This window comes from Mesoplodon bidens, assembly GCF_964165515.1.
Source record: "Mesoplodon bidens genome assembly, chromosome: 7".
NCBI classification, from domain to species: domain Eukaryota; kingdom Metazoa; phylum Chordata; class Mammalia; order Artiodactyla; family Ziphiidae; genus Mesoplodon; species Mesoplodon bidens.
In genome coordinates, this window is record NC_138164.1 from 42,461,296 (window position 1) to 42,476,702 (window position 15,407).

At 47.8% G+C, this 15,407-nt stretch overlaps 2 protein-coding genes and 1 pseudogene across 3 annotated transcripts in view; 1 reads left to right on the forward strand and 2 right to left on the reverse strand.

The window, feature by feature from the left end:
• The window catches only part of LOC308620770 (centrosomal protein of 78 kDa-like), a 1,829,729-nt pseudogene that overhangs the window by 1,169,419 nt on the left and 644,903 nt on the right, over positions 1–15,407 (forward strand). The gene's annotated exons all lie outside the window — the stretch shown is intronic.
• Positions 248–15,407, reverse strand: part of LOC308621085 (forkhead-associated domain-containing protein 1-like) — a gene marked incomplete at its 5' end in the record, with an annotated part of 212,550 nt that continues 197,390 nt past the window's right edge. The window contains one exon of the mRNA XM_081241257.1: positions 248–392. Coding sequence (XP_081097383.1) covers positions 276–392 — 117 coding nt within the window. The 3' untranslated portion in view covers positions 248–275. The remainder of the gene's footprint in view (positions 393–15,407) is intronic.
• The window catches only part of LOC308620099 (forkhead-associated domain-containing protein 1-like), a gene marked incomplete at its 3' end in the record, with an annotated part of 94,750 nt that continues 85,759 nt past the window's right edge, over positions 6,417–15,407 (reverse strand). The window contains exons 14-16 of the mRNA XM_081239428.1: positions 12,917–12,996; positions 9,860–9,955; positions 6,417–6,431 (exon numbers count right to left, since the gene is read on the reverse strand). Of these exons, the coding sequence (XP_081095554.1) occupies positions 6,417–6,431; positions 9,860–9,955; positions 12,917–12,996 (191 nt within the window). The remainder of the gene's footprint in view (positions 6,432–9,859; positions 9,956–12,916; positions 12,997–15,407) is intronic.

The window sequence follows — 15,407 nt, forward strand, 5'->3', positions numbered from 1 at the left end:
CACTACCCAAACACATAATTGCATCTACCAGGCCTAGGAGTCTGAATTTCAAACTTATTCTTCATATGCCTGAGTATGTTTACATTCATAATATCTGTGAAAAGAACCCCTCTCCTCACACACTCCAAAATACAGTATTGTGCAAAATACCAGTCTAGGAAGCAACACACTAGGGTAGCAACCTTTAATGTCCTAAAAAAGCATCTTAGTAGTTTGACGCAGAAGAGTTACACTGACTCACGGAGGATCACGCGAGGCCCAGCGGAACGACGTTTCTAGTTCCTTCCACCAGGTTTAGAAAACAGAAGGCTCTGGCTGGATTTGCTGGACATTTCTCTCTTCAGCATCTCCCTTCCTTGGTCCATCTTTGGGGTGCCTTTTCTGGCTCCAACCTACAACAAGCAAGAGCAACAAATGCCCAAACTCTATAATTGTAGGGAGATCCCCAAATATTTCTCAAATGGCATTTTTTTTTTACTGAAAATAAAATCTTTGTTGTAAAAAGTATTTATATACACACATAGACGTGAGCAAAACGAAGGTAAAATGATCCACCATTATCACACTACCCACAGGTAACCTTATTCATATTTTGGTGTACACTCTTCCAGATACACAGATAACGTTTTCTTCTGACATTTGCATCTTTTTTTTGAACCAGGAGTTTCTGATGATAGGCAATTTCATTGGGATGGACTTTCTCTCGAAAAGCTGTTACTGAACTGAATGCCTTATGTCTCTGATGTCTTAGGAGGGTAAAATGCAGCATACTCTAGGGGGTCTGTCTAACCCTTTTCTGAGCACTACTCCTGGATCCAGGCAGCCATGTGTGTGACTCTTTCCCTGGTCATAGCTGATTGGGCACTTGGCACGGGCTGGGCTTTTAAGATGTTCACTCCCAGGATTTGGGGTTATGGGCTCTAAGATGCTACTTGCTACCTGGGCTGGTCTTTGAACTGGGGGACCATGAGGTCATTCCTTCCTGTCACATGACTGGAGAGAGCAGAGATCAGGGGAGCCACACAGAGACACGGAGAGGAGATACGGCCTGTGTGTGCATGTGCGCATGCTTGTGTGTGTGTAAAAGAGATGATGCCTGAGATCTGATGGCTTACCAGTTCTATTTCGAGGCCAGGCTCTCTTTCAGCTCAAGGTTTTTATGAGACACTCACCCCGATATCCTTAAAAAAGCCCCCTCCCCACCTTTTTTTATTTTTTGCGGTACACAGGGCTCTCAGTGTTGTGGCCTCTCCCGTTGCAGAGCACCGGCTCCGGACACACAGGCTCAGCGGCCATGGCTGACAGGCCCAGCCGCTCCGTGGCATGTGGGATCTTCCCAGACCGGGGCATGAACCCGTGTCCCCTGCATCGGCAGGCGGACTCTCAACCACTACGCCACCAGGGAAGCCCAAGGCCCACTCTTGGGGAAGGAGTTGCCCAAGTTACCCTTGGCAAGGAACCTGGAGGAAACCTTTCTGTACTGAGGAGATCCTAGACACCAAACTTCTAAGCTCAGGCTGGAGGGCAGGGAGAATGGGAAGCTGGCTCTTTGCTCTTAGCCGAAGCACCATCTGCCCCGCTTCTGTTAAAGCCAGAGGCAGCGTGAAGTTCCAGGGCGTCTCACATCTCAGAGAAGCACAATGTTCCCACAACATCCGGGGCCCATCCCAATATCTCCTCTGCCATTTCACATCCGCAGGTGGTCCTCAGACAAAACCTAGATGTAGGGCAGTTTCTGCCTCCTCCCAGCTCAGTCATATATGTGAGTGAATAAGTAACAAACTTCCAGTCGTTTCCACTTTGCAGGGTGGCAAACGTCTCAGATCAAGTGGGGCCCTCAGGATGCTCTCTATCCTCTTAACATCCTGCTCTGGGGAGTAACCACCTTCTGGTCTTAGCACAAGGATGCTGGTTGAGAAGCTTCTATTTTTCAAATATATCCCTCACCTAGAATATCTTCGTTTCTTCCCATGATAATTTGGTTGCCTCAGCATGACTGTGGCCTTTTATCAAACTTGAATGTCTCCTCTCTCATATTCAACCAAAATGTGTTTGGCTTTCTAGCTTCCTGAGAGCTCGCCTCTACTGTCTGCAAAGTGGGAACGTGGACTGGCTTAATTCCAGTTCCAGGGCTGATTTGTCAATGGCAATGTTTCAACATGTTCAAGATTTCATAGTCTTAATTCTCGACTTTGAAGAGAATTCTAGAGGATGCTTCCTTGAAATTTAAGACAAATTCCACTGGATATGTATCAGGTTTATTACCTGGAGGTTTATAACCTAAAGGAGGAAAAGCTAGCACTCCCCTGGGTGTCAGATCTGCACTGATTCCCAGCTCTCCTACTGAGCTGTGTGGCTCTGGACAAAGAAAGTCTCTGAGCCTCAGACACCTCATATGTAAATTGGGTATAATAACAACACCCACCCCATAGGGTTGTTGTGAAGCTTAAAGGAGATACTGCACGTCGGGTGTTTGGCTCTGTGCCCGGCACATGCCAAAGGCTCAGTACATAATAGATGTGGGATAACTGTCCACTGGGCTTCCTGCTGACGTTCTAGGGTTTTCTCTCTTCTCTCTTCTGGCTCACCTGGAAATGTGAGTTCTGCATCTTTGAGTTCTTCATCAGCTCTCCAAACATTCGTCTCTTTAACACAGAAAGAATATTGACAACATTTAGCTTATGTTCTTCTTTGCCTTTTGCATCAGAGAAAAATGGATTTTTCTCAACTTTCAGATGCTACCCATTTGGATGGAATGTTGAGCCTTCCTAGGTGAGGAGGTGAGGATAGAGGTCTGCAGAAGGGGGTGTGGCTTTGGGGTAACGCTACACTGTCCTGCTGCACCTTTTAGGGAATCTCTGTTCCAGATTCCAGCAGAGAAGGAGGTGGTCAACCAAGAAGGCTACGAAGGATACTGTATTCTTCTTGGAGGACAGATCTGCTTTAGCTGGAAGCAGAGCCTCCTAGATCAGTGGAAGAGGCTGTAGATGTCCAGTGGCTTTCCACCCAGTGGAAATGTTGAAAGCCCCAGTGTCTAACCTCCCTGGCAGGGACTACAGGGGCCTGTTGGGAAGCCAGCATCACTGAAAACCTGGAGCTTGCCGCTCCCCTGGGGTTTGATGACTATTGCTGACCCTGATCTGCTCAAGACCCTGCACCTCAGGGGCAGCTCATCAAAGAAAGAGCACCCCCTAGGCACTGGAGACACAAAAGTGAGAGGGAACTGGGGTCTCCCTTGCAGACTGACACTCCGCAGGTGAATGTGCAGTGGTGTCAGGAAGGAGACGTTCTCCTAGAGCCCTGAGCATCCACTGGGGTCGCCAACCTGATTCCTACAGCGGCCAGGAAAGTAAAAGAAGTGGGTGAAGTGAGCTGGGGTGGTGGTGGACAGCAGCAAACACACGAGCCCAGCGCCTTTCTAAGGGGCCTGGAAGATGGAGGCTTGTGATGGTGGCTTGTGGGTCTGTGGGCCTAGGGTCGCCAGATCTTCCAAGTTTCCCAGAGAAGCTGGAAATCCAGAGTATTCCAGGAAACTGCCCTATTTTGAAATGTAACTTTAAAAAAACTCCCATGAGCCAAATGGAATATATCTGTGGGCTGCCATCTTGCGACACCCGCTTCAGAACCTCCCTGCTTGGTGTCTAGTTGGTGCTCAGTAAATGTTGGAGGGGTTGCCAAATAAAATACAGGATGCCCAGTTAAATCTGAATTTCAGAATGAAGCCAACAAATTTGTGAGTGTGAATATGCCCCGTGTAATATTTAGGACATTTATACCGAATAGCTTTTGTTGTTTATCTGAAATTAAAATTTAACTGGGCATCGTGTTTTTGGTTTGTTTGTTTTCCCCTCAATCTGGCAACCCTACCGGGTAGTCACACAACTCAGGGAGGAAATAAGGCTGTCTTTTGGGACAGGGCATAGGTGCTTACGAGCCTCTTCCCTTCTCCCAGAAGGATGCTAACTCTACCCTCAGAGGACTGTCCGTGAAGGCTGATGGGCCCGTATTGAACTGACAATTGCCCTCCAGGCGTTTTCCGTGGAGAAGGCCTCCAGCCTGCGGCCACTCGGTATTTATCACAAACTCCGTTGAGACAATCACTATCCAAATGCCCAGATATTACAGAGCAGGGCTTAGTTTTAAACCAACAGCCTTCTTCTCTCCCACCCCATCCCCCCCCCCCGTTTTGTTTGCAGAACCGTTTATCCAAGCAAAATCCCATGAGGAACTTGGGGTATAAGATAACGGAGAGCTTCTCTGGCGGGAGAAAGGTGTGTGTGCTTTGAGAGTCACACCCTTCCATGGCACCCAAAGGCTCCAGGGAACCCCAGTTTGAACATTGCTGCAAAATTCCTTCCTGGATTAAGTTCCATCAGTGGGCAGCTGGGCACTGAGGGCAGAGCCTGGCCCCTGTGCACCTGCTTTTCCTGAACTTTACTGAACTCACTGGGATGTGATGAAGGGGGTGCGGGAGGGTCTTTTTCTTTAGCCTTCTTCTATCCGTATGCTGCATAGGCCTGGCCACATGGTTCTACTTCATCATTGTGGGCGGAAGAGCACCACCCGAAGCCCCTCCAATCCCACGCCCCTCCTACACAACATCTACCAATTGTGGGGCTTCCCTGGTGGCGCAGTGGTTGAGAGTCGACTTGTCGATGCAGGGGACACGTGTTCGTGTCCCGGTCCAGGAGGATCCCACATGCCGCCGAGCGGCTGGGCCCGTGAGCCATGGCCGCTGAGACTGCGCGTCCGGAGCCTGTGCTCCGCAACGGGAGAGGCCACAACAGTGAGAGGCCTGCGTACCGCAAAAACAAACAAAGTAACAAACAAACAAAACACACAAGTGGCACGGAGGAAGCCAGAATCTTGAGAATACCTGGGCCCAAGGAAATCTTGGAAGATAGTGAGTTAAAGAGAATAGTGAGCATAATGACGATGGTAGGAGAGCATGTATGCTTTGTGGTCCTATGTGCTAAGGGTTTTGTATACAAGCTCCCATTGGGAAGGCTACGAGCTAGGTGCCATTTTTATTCTCATCTTAAAGAAGAGGGATCTGAGCTAATTAAGCAGAGGGAAGGTTAGGGGGTTTTCCTGGCTGAGACCACAAGGCAAAGCGGTGGTCACGCCCCCTAGCCAGGACTTGATTGGTTGGAGATCTGATTGGCAGGAGAGCTGAGCGGCTTCTCCTGCCAGAAGCAGCTGGTGCCCTTCAGCCTTTCTTACACTTCAAGCCCTAAGAAAGGGCTTGCGTGCTTCCCAAGTGGCAACTTCTGTGCATTTAAAAATTTCCTCTTGAAAATCCCAGCCTTAGCCCTTTCACAAAAGGTATCTGGGTCCTTTCTTGGCCGTGGCCCTAGTCGTATTCACCAAAGAGAAGAGCGCGTCCCATAAGAGCTGGCGGCTTTGGGAGGACCGGGGAAGGCGTCAGCTGGCAGGAAGCTCCCTGAAAAAAATAGAGGAATCCCCACCCATCCATGAGCTGCCTATTCTTCCCCCTTAGAAACAGGGCTTGTGATATGCCAGGCACTGTAGGCATTTTGCCATTTAACCCTCCCACTGCCCCATGGAGTAGGCCCCTTGCTAAGAGTTTTGGTTGCTTTTGTTGAGGAACCTGCGATACAGAGGTCAAGCCACTTACTCAGGGTCATTCGGGGCAGCGGTGGGGATTGACCCCTATTTGTTTGACTCCAAATCTGGCCTCTGAACTCTGAGAGACACTGCCGGCTTCTCGAGTGATGTGGGAAGTGGATTCGAGTGAGCACGGCCTGGGCCGCGTTTCCCGTCCCTCTGCCACATGGACAGAGCCACAGGCCCAGTTCGCTGTGAAGGCCCAGCATCTTATACCAAGTCTCATTTTCACAGCCAAAGATATTAGTGTGGAAATAGGACTTTTGATTCTTGAAAGATCTGCTTGGTGAAGAGATGATCAAACATTAAAACTACAAACTCCATTTTTTTGGGGGGGGCAATTCTGAAGCTTAAGATGTGTAATTTCATCTCAGTGCTTCAACCTTGCCACCTCTGTGAACGGGTGAAGAGTTTCAAAGTTTTATACAGGAGGCTAAAGAACTAAGGCTCCTTGTGAAAATACTAAGTGTAAAACTTAGAAAAGAGGAATTCTGCTTTCTGTTCATTTCTGCTTAAAGACAACGAAGATATACTCCCTTGAAGGAATGGATGCCAAGACAGATGTATACAAGTGCCCTTTAGGATCCAGCAAAACTTTAAAATGTATTATTGTTTTCTTCCTGACAAACAGGCTGGCACGTCCCTTGCATTGTGTATGAATGAGGCAGCCCATGAATAATGCATGTGAAGCCTGATTATGTAAATCCTCAGGTTTTCAGTACATGACAATGGCTTTTTTTGGGCCCTTCTCTCTCCCATTCTGTGGTCTGGTGTCTCTGCTTTGGGGCCTAGTCTGCCAAGCCCTGTGGGCGGGGGGGGCATTTCGGGGAGGGGTGAGCTCTCCAGAGGGCAGATCAAAGGGAAAGTCACAACTCTGTCACTGGCCCACCTCTCCCTGGCATTGCTTGGTGTGAAAGGAAACTGTCCTCTGCCTGAGGCAGCCCCATGACACATGCAGACTAAGGCCTGTGATGTTTAATTCACAGCAGTGAGCACTGGAAACACCGCATCCAGGCTCCCTCAGAGCAGGACAGCCACTTTTCATTTCTGGGGCTCTAAGTCAGAGAGCCTGCTGTCTGGAAACCTGTTGCCTGGAAGGTTCGCAGGATGGAGGGCAGGCTTCTGCAAGGAACTATCTGACCATCACCTCCTGGTTAAGGAGAAGGGCACCCTTCTATCACCTTGGCCTCCTTAGAGCTCATGCAGGAAACAAACACACACATGCAAATACACACACATGCAAACACACAGCACATACTCACATGTACACAGATACACGCAAGCATGCGTGTACAAATACACAGCCCCAAGTCAGAAAGACTGGAGTACTATTCTGGCTACTCAGAAGAGCAAACCCAAATCTTTATTCTCAGAAAGCTTATTCCTCGGTGTATCCCTGGCACCTGGCAGAACAATGAAAATCAGAAGCGCCGCCTTTAAAAACACTCGGGCTGTTCACTCAACTGATTGTGGTCATCATTTCAGGAGGCAGGGAAGTCAGATCATGATGCTGGACACCCTTAAGCTCAGTACAGTGCTGTGTGTCAATTATGTCTCAATACAACTGGTAGAAAAAATAGTTATCTGGATAGAAAAAACAAGATAAAATACACAAATTATCAAAAGTTAAAAAATACAGATGAGCTAGACTATGAGTCTCAGAAAGCACTGTTCACAACAGCCAGGAAATGGAAGCAGCCTAAATGTCGATGGAGGAGTGGATAAAGAAGATGTGGTACAAATATACAGTGGAATACTACTCAGCCATAAAAAAGAGTGAAGTAATGCCATTTGCAGCAACATGGATGGACCTAGAGACTATCACAGTATGTGAAGTAGGTCAGACAAAGACAAATATCATATGATATCACTTATATGTGGAATCTAAAAAAAATGATACAAATGAGCTTATTTACAAAACAGAAAGAGACTCACAGACTTTGAAAACAAACTTATGGTTACCAAAGTGGAAATGTGGTGGGGAAGGATAAATTAGGATTTTGGGTTTAACATATACACACAATTATATATAAAACATGTAATCAAGAAGGACCTACTGTATAACACAGGGAACTCTACTCAATATTCTGAAATAACTATTATGGGAAAAGAATCTGAAAAAGAATAGATATATGTACATGTATAACTGAATCACTTTGCTGTACATGTGAAACTAACACAACTCTGTAAATCAACTATACTCCAATATAAAATAAAAATTAAATTAAAAAAAAGAAAGTTAAAAAAAATAGAGGCAAGCTAGACTATGAGTCTCAGAGAGGTTAAGCTAACACATATATATGGAATCTAAAAAAAAAAAAAAAAAAGAATGTTCTGATGAACCTAGGGGCAGCCAGGAATAAAGACACAGATGTAGAGAATGGACTTGAGGACATGGGGAGGGGGAAGGGTAAGCTGGGACGAAGTGAGAGAGTGGCATGGACATATATACACTACGAAACATAAAATAGATAGCTAGTGGGAAGCAGCTGCATAGCACAGGGAGATCAGCTCAGTGCTTTGCGACCACCTAGAGGGGTGGGATAAGGAGGGTGGGAGGGAGACGCAAGAGGGAGGGATCGGAGGATATACGTATGCATATAGCTGATTCACATTGTTACACAGCAGAAATGAACACAACACTGTAAAGCAATTATACTCCAATAAAGATGTTAAAAAAAAAAAGCTGCCTGAAGTCACACAGTAAATGGCAGAACAAGAGTCTAAACCTAAGTCTGCCTAAAGCTAAAGCTATTCTGCCACCTTCCTTTGCAATGAGTGAATGCATTCTTTGCTGCCTGGATCCCACTGGGGCCTCAGTTGGCTGTTTCTAAAGGGAGCTGAGGGGCAGCCTCAGAGGCTCTGCTCCGAGCAGGGACCTCTCACCTTCTGCTGCCTGATCGCCCTGGTGACCCTCTTCTCCTGGTGCAGCCACTCTTCCATGTGCGCCAGGGCCTCCTTCAGCAGCGCCTTTTCTTCGGCCTCTCTGGAGATGTCCTTCAGCTTTGCCACCTGTGACTGGTACATCTGAACCGACACTTTGCTCTGCCTGAGCACACAGGAGAGACAAAGTCTCTTTTCTCCTCAGCTTTCTCACTCACCACCAATGCTCCTGACCTGGGAGATCCTCAGAACACTTCCATATATGCCTGGCTTCGCGGTTTCCTTACAAGTGGAGGGAAGGCTGAAGATGTGGGGACTAGAGGGCAGAATAAATAGCCCATTGGCTGTGGACGTGCACCATGAAGGGGGCAACGGTTATGCTACCAGCCCCTCCCAATTTCCCAGAGAGGGTGGGGGAACGGATACCACTGAAAATAGGATGGAATTACGAAAAGCACACACATGGTGAAACATCAGACACATTTATAAAAGGTGCACCTTATTCCTTAACAGTAGGGTACTTTAACTGCTGCTTTCTTGCCCAGAGACTTGGGTCCATCAGGCCCTGAGTCACCATCCCGCCTGCCCCCCTCCACACCCAGGCCTCTGTCCTCTTGTCCTGGTCCCTACGGGTCTGCAGCTGCACCGAGGTTTAGCCTGGAGAATGGAGGCCTGGGCCTTTTGCCGGAGACATGGGCCACACATGAGCTGTTCAATGTCCTTCTCGTATCGTCTCAAAAGCTCTTCTTTTCTCTGCAGCTGGTTCTTGAGTAGGGTGATCTTATCAAACACCAGGTACAGGTCTGTTAGTCGAAGCTGGTAGACTCTCTCCCTCTCTTTTCGGGAGAGGTGTTTCATGGACACGTGACCTGACATACCTTTGATGTTCATCAAAGTCCCGAGGGTTTTGCTCATGTCCATGTACTACGAGAAAGCATTTCTCAGGTAAGAGGCCTGGCCCAAGACCGCTGGAGGCCACTTTGAGGAGGCAAACGTCTAATTCTGTTTCATTCATTTTCTGCAGTTGCAGAGAAGAAACACATGCTTTGCAAATGAGTGCATTTGGGGCTTTTAGTACGACTTTCATTTTCCCCCGCATCCATTTACACTATGCCTTTTTGAGAATTGGGGGGAAGTGGGGAGGGGGAATGACAACAGACATAAACATTCATTCTTACTACCCAGTCTTCCAAGGAATTGGGCTCTGCAATTTCTAGCCCATGCTGGGATAGGAGATGGGTCTCGTGGAGCTACTGTAACAACTAAACATGTATGTGGAGTTGATGTTTAAACTATCTGCAGGGCACGCACGTTTGGACAGGAGGGGACTGATGCTGGGTATACCTACCAGCTTTTCACTAAGATCTAAAGCGTCAGCCATATCCATTTTCCTTAACTTCTCAGAGACCATGATGGACCCTGGGCTGGAAAGGCCATTTTGAGGCTGAAATAAAAAAAAGAAGAAAAACTCTCTTGGCATTCCGTTATGATTTTCTACATCCAGAAGAATAACCCAAAGAATAATGGAAGAACTGGAAAGATACTAAAGAATAATTTGAGAGAGTTAATTTTTTTAACATCTTTATTGGAGTATAATTGCTTTACAATGGTGTGTTAGTGTCTGCTGTATCAAAAAGTGAATCAGCTATACGTATCCATATATCCCCATATCCCCTGACTCTTGCATCTCCCTCCCACCCTCCCTATCCCACCCCTCTAGGTAGACACACAGCACCAACCTGCTCTCCCTGTGCGATGCAGCTGCTTCCCACTAGCTATCTATTTTACCTTTGGTAGCGTGTGTGTGTATATATGTCCATGCCAAGAGAGTTGGTTTTAAATCCAGTCTGACTCTGTGAACTGCTTTCTTTATGACTGTGTTCCTACCCCTTCAGAGCACGACTGCCTTTGAAATGATGCATCACTTGTGCCATTCTTTGGCCACCGTCTCGTCTGTCTTCCCTTTAGGCCAGTGGTTCTCAACTGGGGGTGACTCTGTCCACCCTACCCACTCCAGGACATTTAGCAATGCCTGGACACATTTGTGGGTGTCATAATTGCTGCTGGCGTCTAGTGGGTAGAGGACAAGGATGCTGCTAAACACCCCACGATGCATAGGGCAGTCTCCCAAACAAAGAGTTACCTGGCTCAAAAAATCAGTACCGCTGATGTTGAGAAGACAAGCTCCAGAAAAATGGGGACCATGTGGCTTTTGCTCACTATCTCCCTCCTTGTGCCCAGCATGGCACCTGGCACCGAGTGGTGCATAGTGGGCATGTTTGTTGAATGAACGAATGAAGGTTAAGTGGAAAATAGCCTCCCTCCTTTTTATTAAAGGAATCTCATTTCTGTGCAGCAGAAACCATACCCTCACAAAATTTGGCCCTACCTTCTCCTAGCTCTGGAACCTAGTGGGTGGGCATCCCTTCAGACCCTTTCCAGAGACAATGCAGATAGTGTTTGCAGCTGCATCTCCCTAAGACCCCAACCAGCCAGCTGGCTGCTGGAAGCCCAAATGACTGCATGGAATGGCCACCAGTCTGAATAGGTTACCCGATCTGAATGACTACAAATAACCATAATAAGCCTCCTTAAAAAATAAATTGGCTTTTAATGCTTGCCATGAGCACCTCTTAGCCCTAGCATTTGTTGGCACTACCCTGAAAACCTCTGAGATTAAAAACAAAACAACTAAAAAACTATAATGGCCCCCAAAGTGACTGTGATAGATAAGAGTGGACATATTTGTCTATGTATCTATGGAGATGAGAATAAAAGAGGGTATCTGAAGATGACAATAAACCGGGCAGATCTGCTGCAAAAAGAACCTGAGATGCTGCTCAGTGTCTTCAGCTACCCTGAGCTGCATCCTCTGTACCGCTCCAGACGCCCCCTCTTTTCCTGAGGGGAGGGTCACTAAGGAAGAGCCTGGGCTACAGGATCCAAGCACACAGTCCCCACCCGGTCTCTGCAGGCTCGCAGACAGACCACCAGGGACACACCCCTGGTGTGTCTTCAATCATTATTCTGTGACCTTGGGTGAGGTACTTGACCTCCTGAAGCCTTAATTTTTCTTATCTGTTAAATGGGGACAATAATAGTAACTATGACACAAGGCTGCTATGATGGTTAAATGACATAAGGCATGGAGCCGGCTGAGCTCGACGCCTGGCACACAGTAAGCAGTTCACAGATGTCAGCTATTCTTCCTCCTGCTCTTTCATTTAATTACTGCCAACCTTGGAGGATTGAGAGTTAGGAGGTTTCCTGCTCTGTGGTGTCAGTGGTGGGATGAGGGCTTGTTGCCAAGGAGAAGGTCTTGGAAGCAGGACCATCAGGACGTGAGATCCAGCTGAGCTCCCCACCTGGAGACGGTCCCTCTACTCCCAACCTCAGAGAAGGAAGGTTCGATTTTATCAGGAAGACCAACAAGTTTCTGAAGACTCACATCTCTAGACGTGTGAGCAAATGTCTAGAAAAATTGTAGGAGAAAATGCTGGTACAGAGAGGATGGCTTTATTATGTTTTCCAAAAGCTGGTTTAGACCAGCTGCTGCAGCAAGCCACGCTGGCCTGAGCTGTCCATTGTCATGTGTCAGTCAAACACCCGGTCAAACATCCATTTAGGATACAGGGCACCTTCAACCTAGCAATCAAATTACCTCTGAAAATCCTGGAAAACACAAACTATGCTCCCTAAGAAAGGAAGGTTTTCTTGGATAATACTCTTTAAATACTGTTTGACAATAATAACTATCATCTATTAAAGTGCTCGCTATGAGCTAGGCACTGGGATAAGCACTTTACATAATGATCTCCTTTAATTTTTCCATCATCATTTTACAGCTGTGAAATTGAAGTCCCAGAAAGGTTAGGAGGCTGCCCAAGGTCACAGAGCTTGCAGAGCTGGGATTAGGACACAGGTCTCTGATTCTAGAACTTGTGTCTTCTTAATCATCATGGCTCCCTTCTGCTGCCCTTTATGTGTTCATGTTTTTCAGTTTATAGCAAAAAGCAAATGTTAGGCTAGCTCATGACATACTGTTGTACATTAGCTTGTTGGATATTTTCTGCAGAATACAACATGTGATGTGAAAAGGAGGGCCCAGAGATTGACCTGGCCAGCATCAGTGCAATGCTATATCATGCTGTACATGATGGGAAGCCGCCTTTCTATTCAAACATTGGATCGCTGTTACGGCCAGGTACCGACCAGTCCATACAGGTGCCAGCCCATCAGGGAGGACCTGGCCTCGAACCAATGATGTATACAGTGGTGCCAGGGCACACGGCTAGTGTCTGTCCTCACGCCCACCCTCCCCACGTGTCAGTCAATGCAGAGACAAAGTTTCTTTGGTTACCATTCCGATCTCTACTCTTGAAAAAGTTGGCAAGTCAGGTTTTACCTCCAATATTTTCCGAACATTTTTTTCCATCCCGAGGGTCTTTAAGTCTAGAAATGATCCATCCATGTGGTCCTTGTGATCTATAAAAGAAATAATTTACACTCAAAAGAAAGGCTCAGGAAGAAGTTACTGCATGTAAAAGTCACAGCTGGTATTTACTGGACACTTACCACAGGCCAGTACTAATTAGCTCACCATCCTCCCTTGGCAGGTGAGGCATCGAGGCCCAGAGAGGTGAAATGACTTGTCCAAGGCCACACAGCTCATATGAGGCTGCAGCCTCCCAGGGCGGGGGCACTGAGGGGGAACCTTCAGCCACAGGTGTGAGGATGGACTTGAACGCAGGCTTCTGTGTCCTAGCCCAGGGCTCCACCCAGCAGCAAGCTTGGTTTCTTGAAAGCCCTATTCTCTCTAAACAGGGTATTTATCCTGGGAAGTACCCCAAGGTTGGTCCTTGCACAGCATCCGTCTATGAAAGAGTCCCAGGGGAGGCGCCATCATTCACCTGGTGTGATCACTGCTTGGCTGAGGCCCCACTGGGCGTGGGCACGCGTGGGTATGCAGAGTTGGAGGGGATGGCGTGTCAGAATGGAAGAGGTGGTTGGGTGAATGATGCCTCCCCCCCAAAGATGTCTGGGTCCTAATCCGTAGAGCCTATGAACATTACCTGACAGGGCAGAAGGACCTTTGCAGATGTGATGAGGGTAAGGATCTTGAGATGCGGGCTTATCCTGGATTAGCTGGGGGGACCCAACATAGGCGCATGGGTTCTTACAAGAAGCAGACACAGGGAGTCTGACTACAGACAGAGACGGTGTTGTGACAGAAGCAGAGAGTTGAAGGTGCTCCTCTGCCGTGAGCCAAGGAAAGCGGGGAATTTTTATTTCCTCGCCTTTTCCAGTCTAGAGACTAGAAAAGGCAAGGAAACGGATTCTTTCCTAGAGCCTCCAGAAGGAACCAGCCCCTTGCCTTTACCTTAGCGAAACTGATTTTGGACCTTTGGCCTCCAGAACTGTAAAAGAATAAATATGAGTGGTGTTAAGCCCCTAAGTTTGTGGTAATTTGTTAGAACAGCCATAGGAAACTAATATGGGGGGTGAAGGCAGGAGGTAGGATGAGAGGTAGGGAAATGCAGTGCATGTTCTGGAAGAGCTTAATTGGGTTAGAGCAGATGATGGGGGAGGGGAGGAGTAGAGGGAAGAGTCGGGATGGAAAGCTGAGCTCAGTTTGTGGCCAGCCTAGAACAGTAGCCTAAAGAGTATAAACTTGATTTAAACATCACTGAAATGTCACGAGTGTGACCTGTGTGCCCGGCCCTCTGCCAAGCAATCAACGCATCACCCCACTGTACTGTCCCGCCATCGCCTCCTTTTACACACGAGGCGGTCGGGCTCTGAGACCTGTGGCTGCTGGACGCCACACAGCTGGCAAATGGCTGAGCCAGGGCTTGGGATCACAGTGGTGTGACTCCAGGGTCTGAGTCACTGCTATTTCAGCTTCTGATGGAGCAGTGAGCTGGCTTAATGAAGGGTGATTTTTTTCTTCAGAAAAATAACCGGGATGTATTAGAGACGAAGGAGCCAGCAGCATTTCTCAACTGCAGCATCTCGACGTGTTGGGCTGGACAGTCCTCGTTGTGGGAGCCGTCCTGGGCACCGTAGGACGTTTAGCAGCATCCCTGGCCTCCACCTACTGGCTGCCAGGAGCATCACCCACCCAAGCTGTAATTATCAAAGATGAGAGGGTTTCAAGAAAGCAAACCGAGAGGGTTGGGTAGGCCAGGGAGAACATGGTGGGGGGAGGAAGCTGGGGCTTCAGTGCAGGGGGGCCACGTCAGTTGCCAAAGAGGCAAAGACAATGTGGGAAGTTGGTGGTGAGCACACAGGGTGTAATGCACTTCAAGGTCTTAGTGGGACAGGAGTACAAGCAGTAGAAAAGGAGCTGAAGAAGAAGTGGTCCCAGTGAAGATACACCAGCTTGAAGTGCATGTTTGATGATGAAGGAGAAAGATGGAGTGGGAGGCTGTAGACGCTGAAGAAGGAGGTCGTGATTCAGGAGCTTGTGCACAAGGTCGTCTGGGAGGGAGAGAGAAGGGGAGACTCAGGGAGGGAAGAGCTGCATTTGGAAAGAGAATGTAGTGAGGGAAGATGGAGGGAAAGGAGGAAAGGTGGGTGCGGAGAGAGACAGGAGGGGAGCTGAATAGGCTCGTGCCTGGGCCCTTGACCTCTGACATTGCCACTTGTTGAGAATTTCCAGCTTGGACGAGTGAGAATAATAATATTATAATAATAGCTATTCAGTATTAACCACTTGCCGTGTGCCTGGCACCATGCCAGAAGTTTAACACGTGATATTTTCTGATCATTACAAACAGCCCAGCAAGGAAATGTGTTTGCATTTATAGGTGAGACACAGACGCCCAGCAAGGTTAAGCTATGGAGCTGGTAAGCAGTAGGATCAGAATTCAGACCTAGGTCTCTCATTCTCTTTT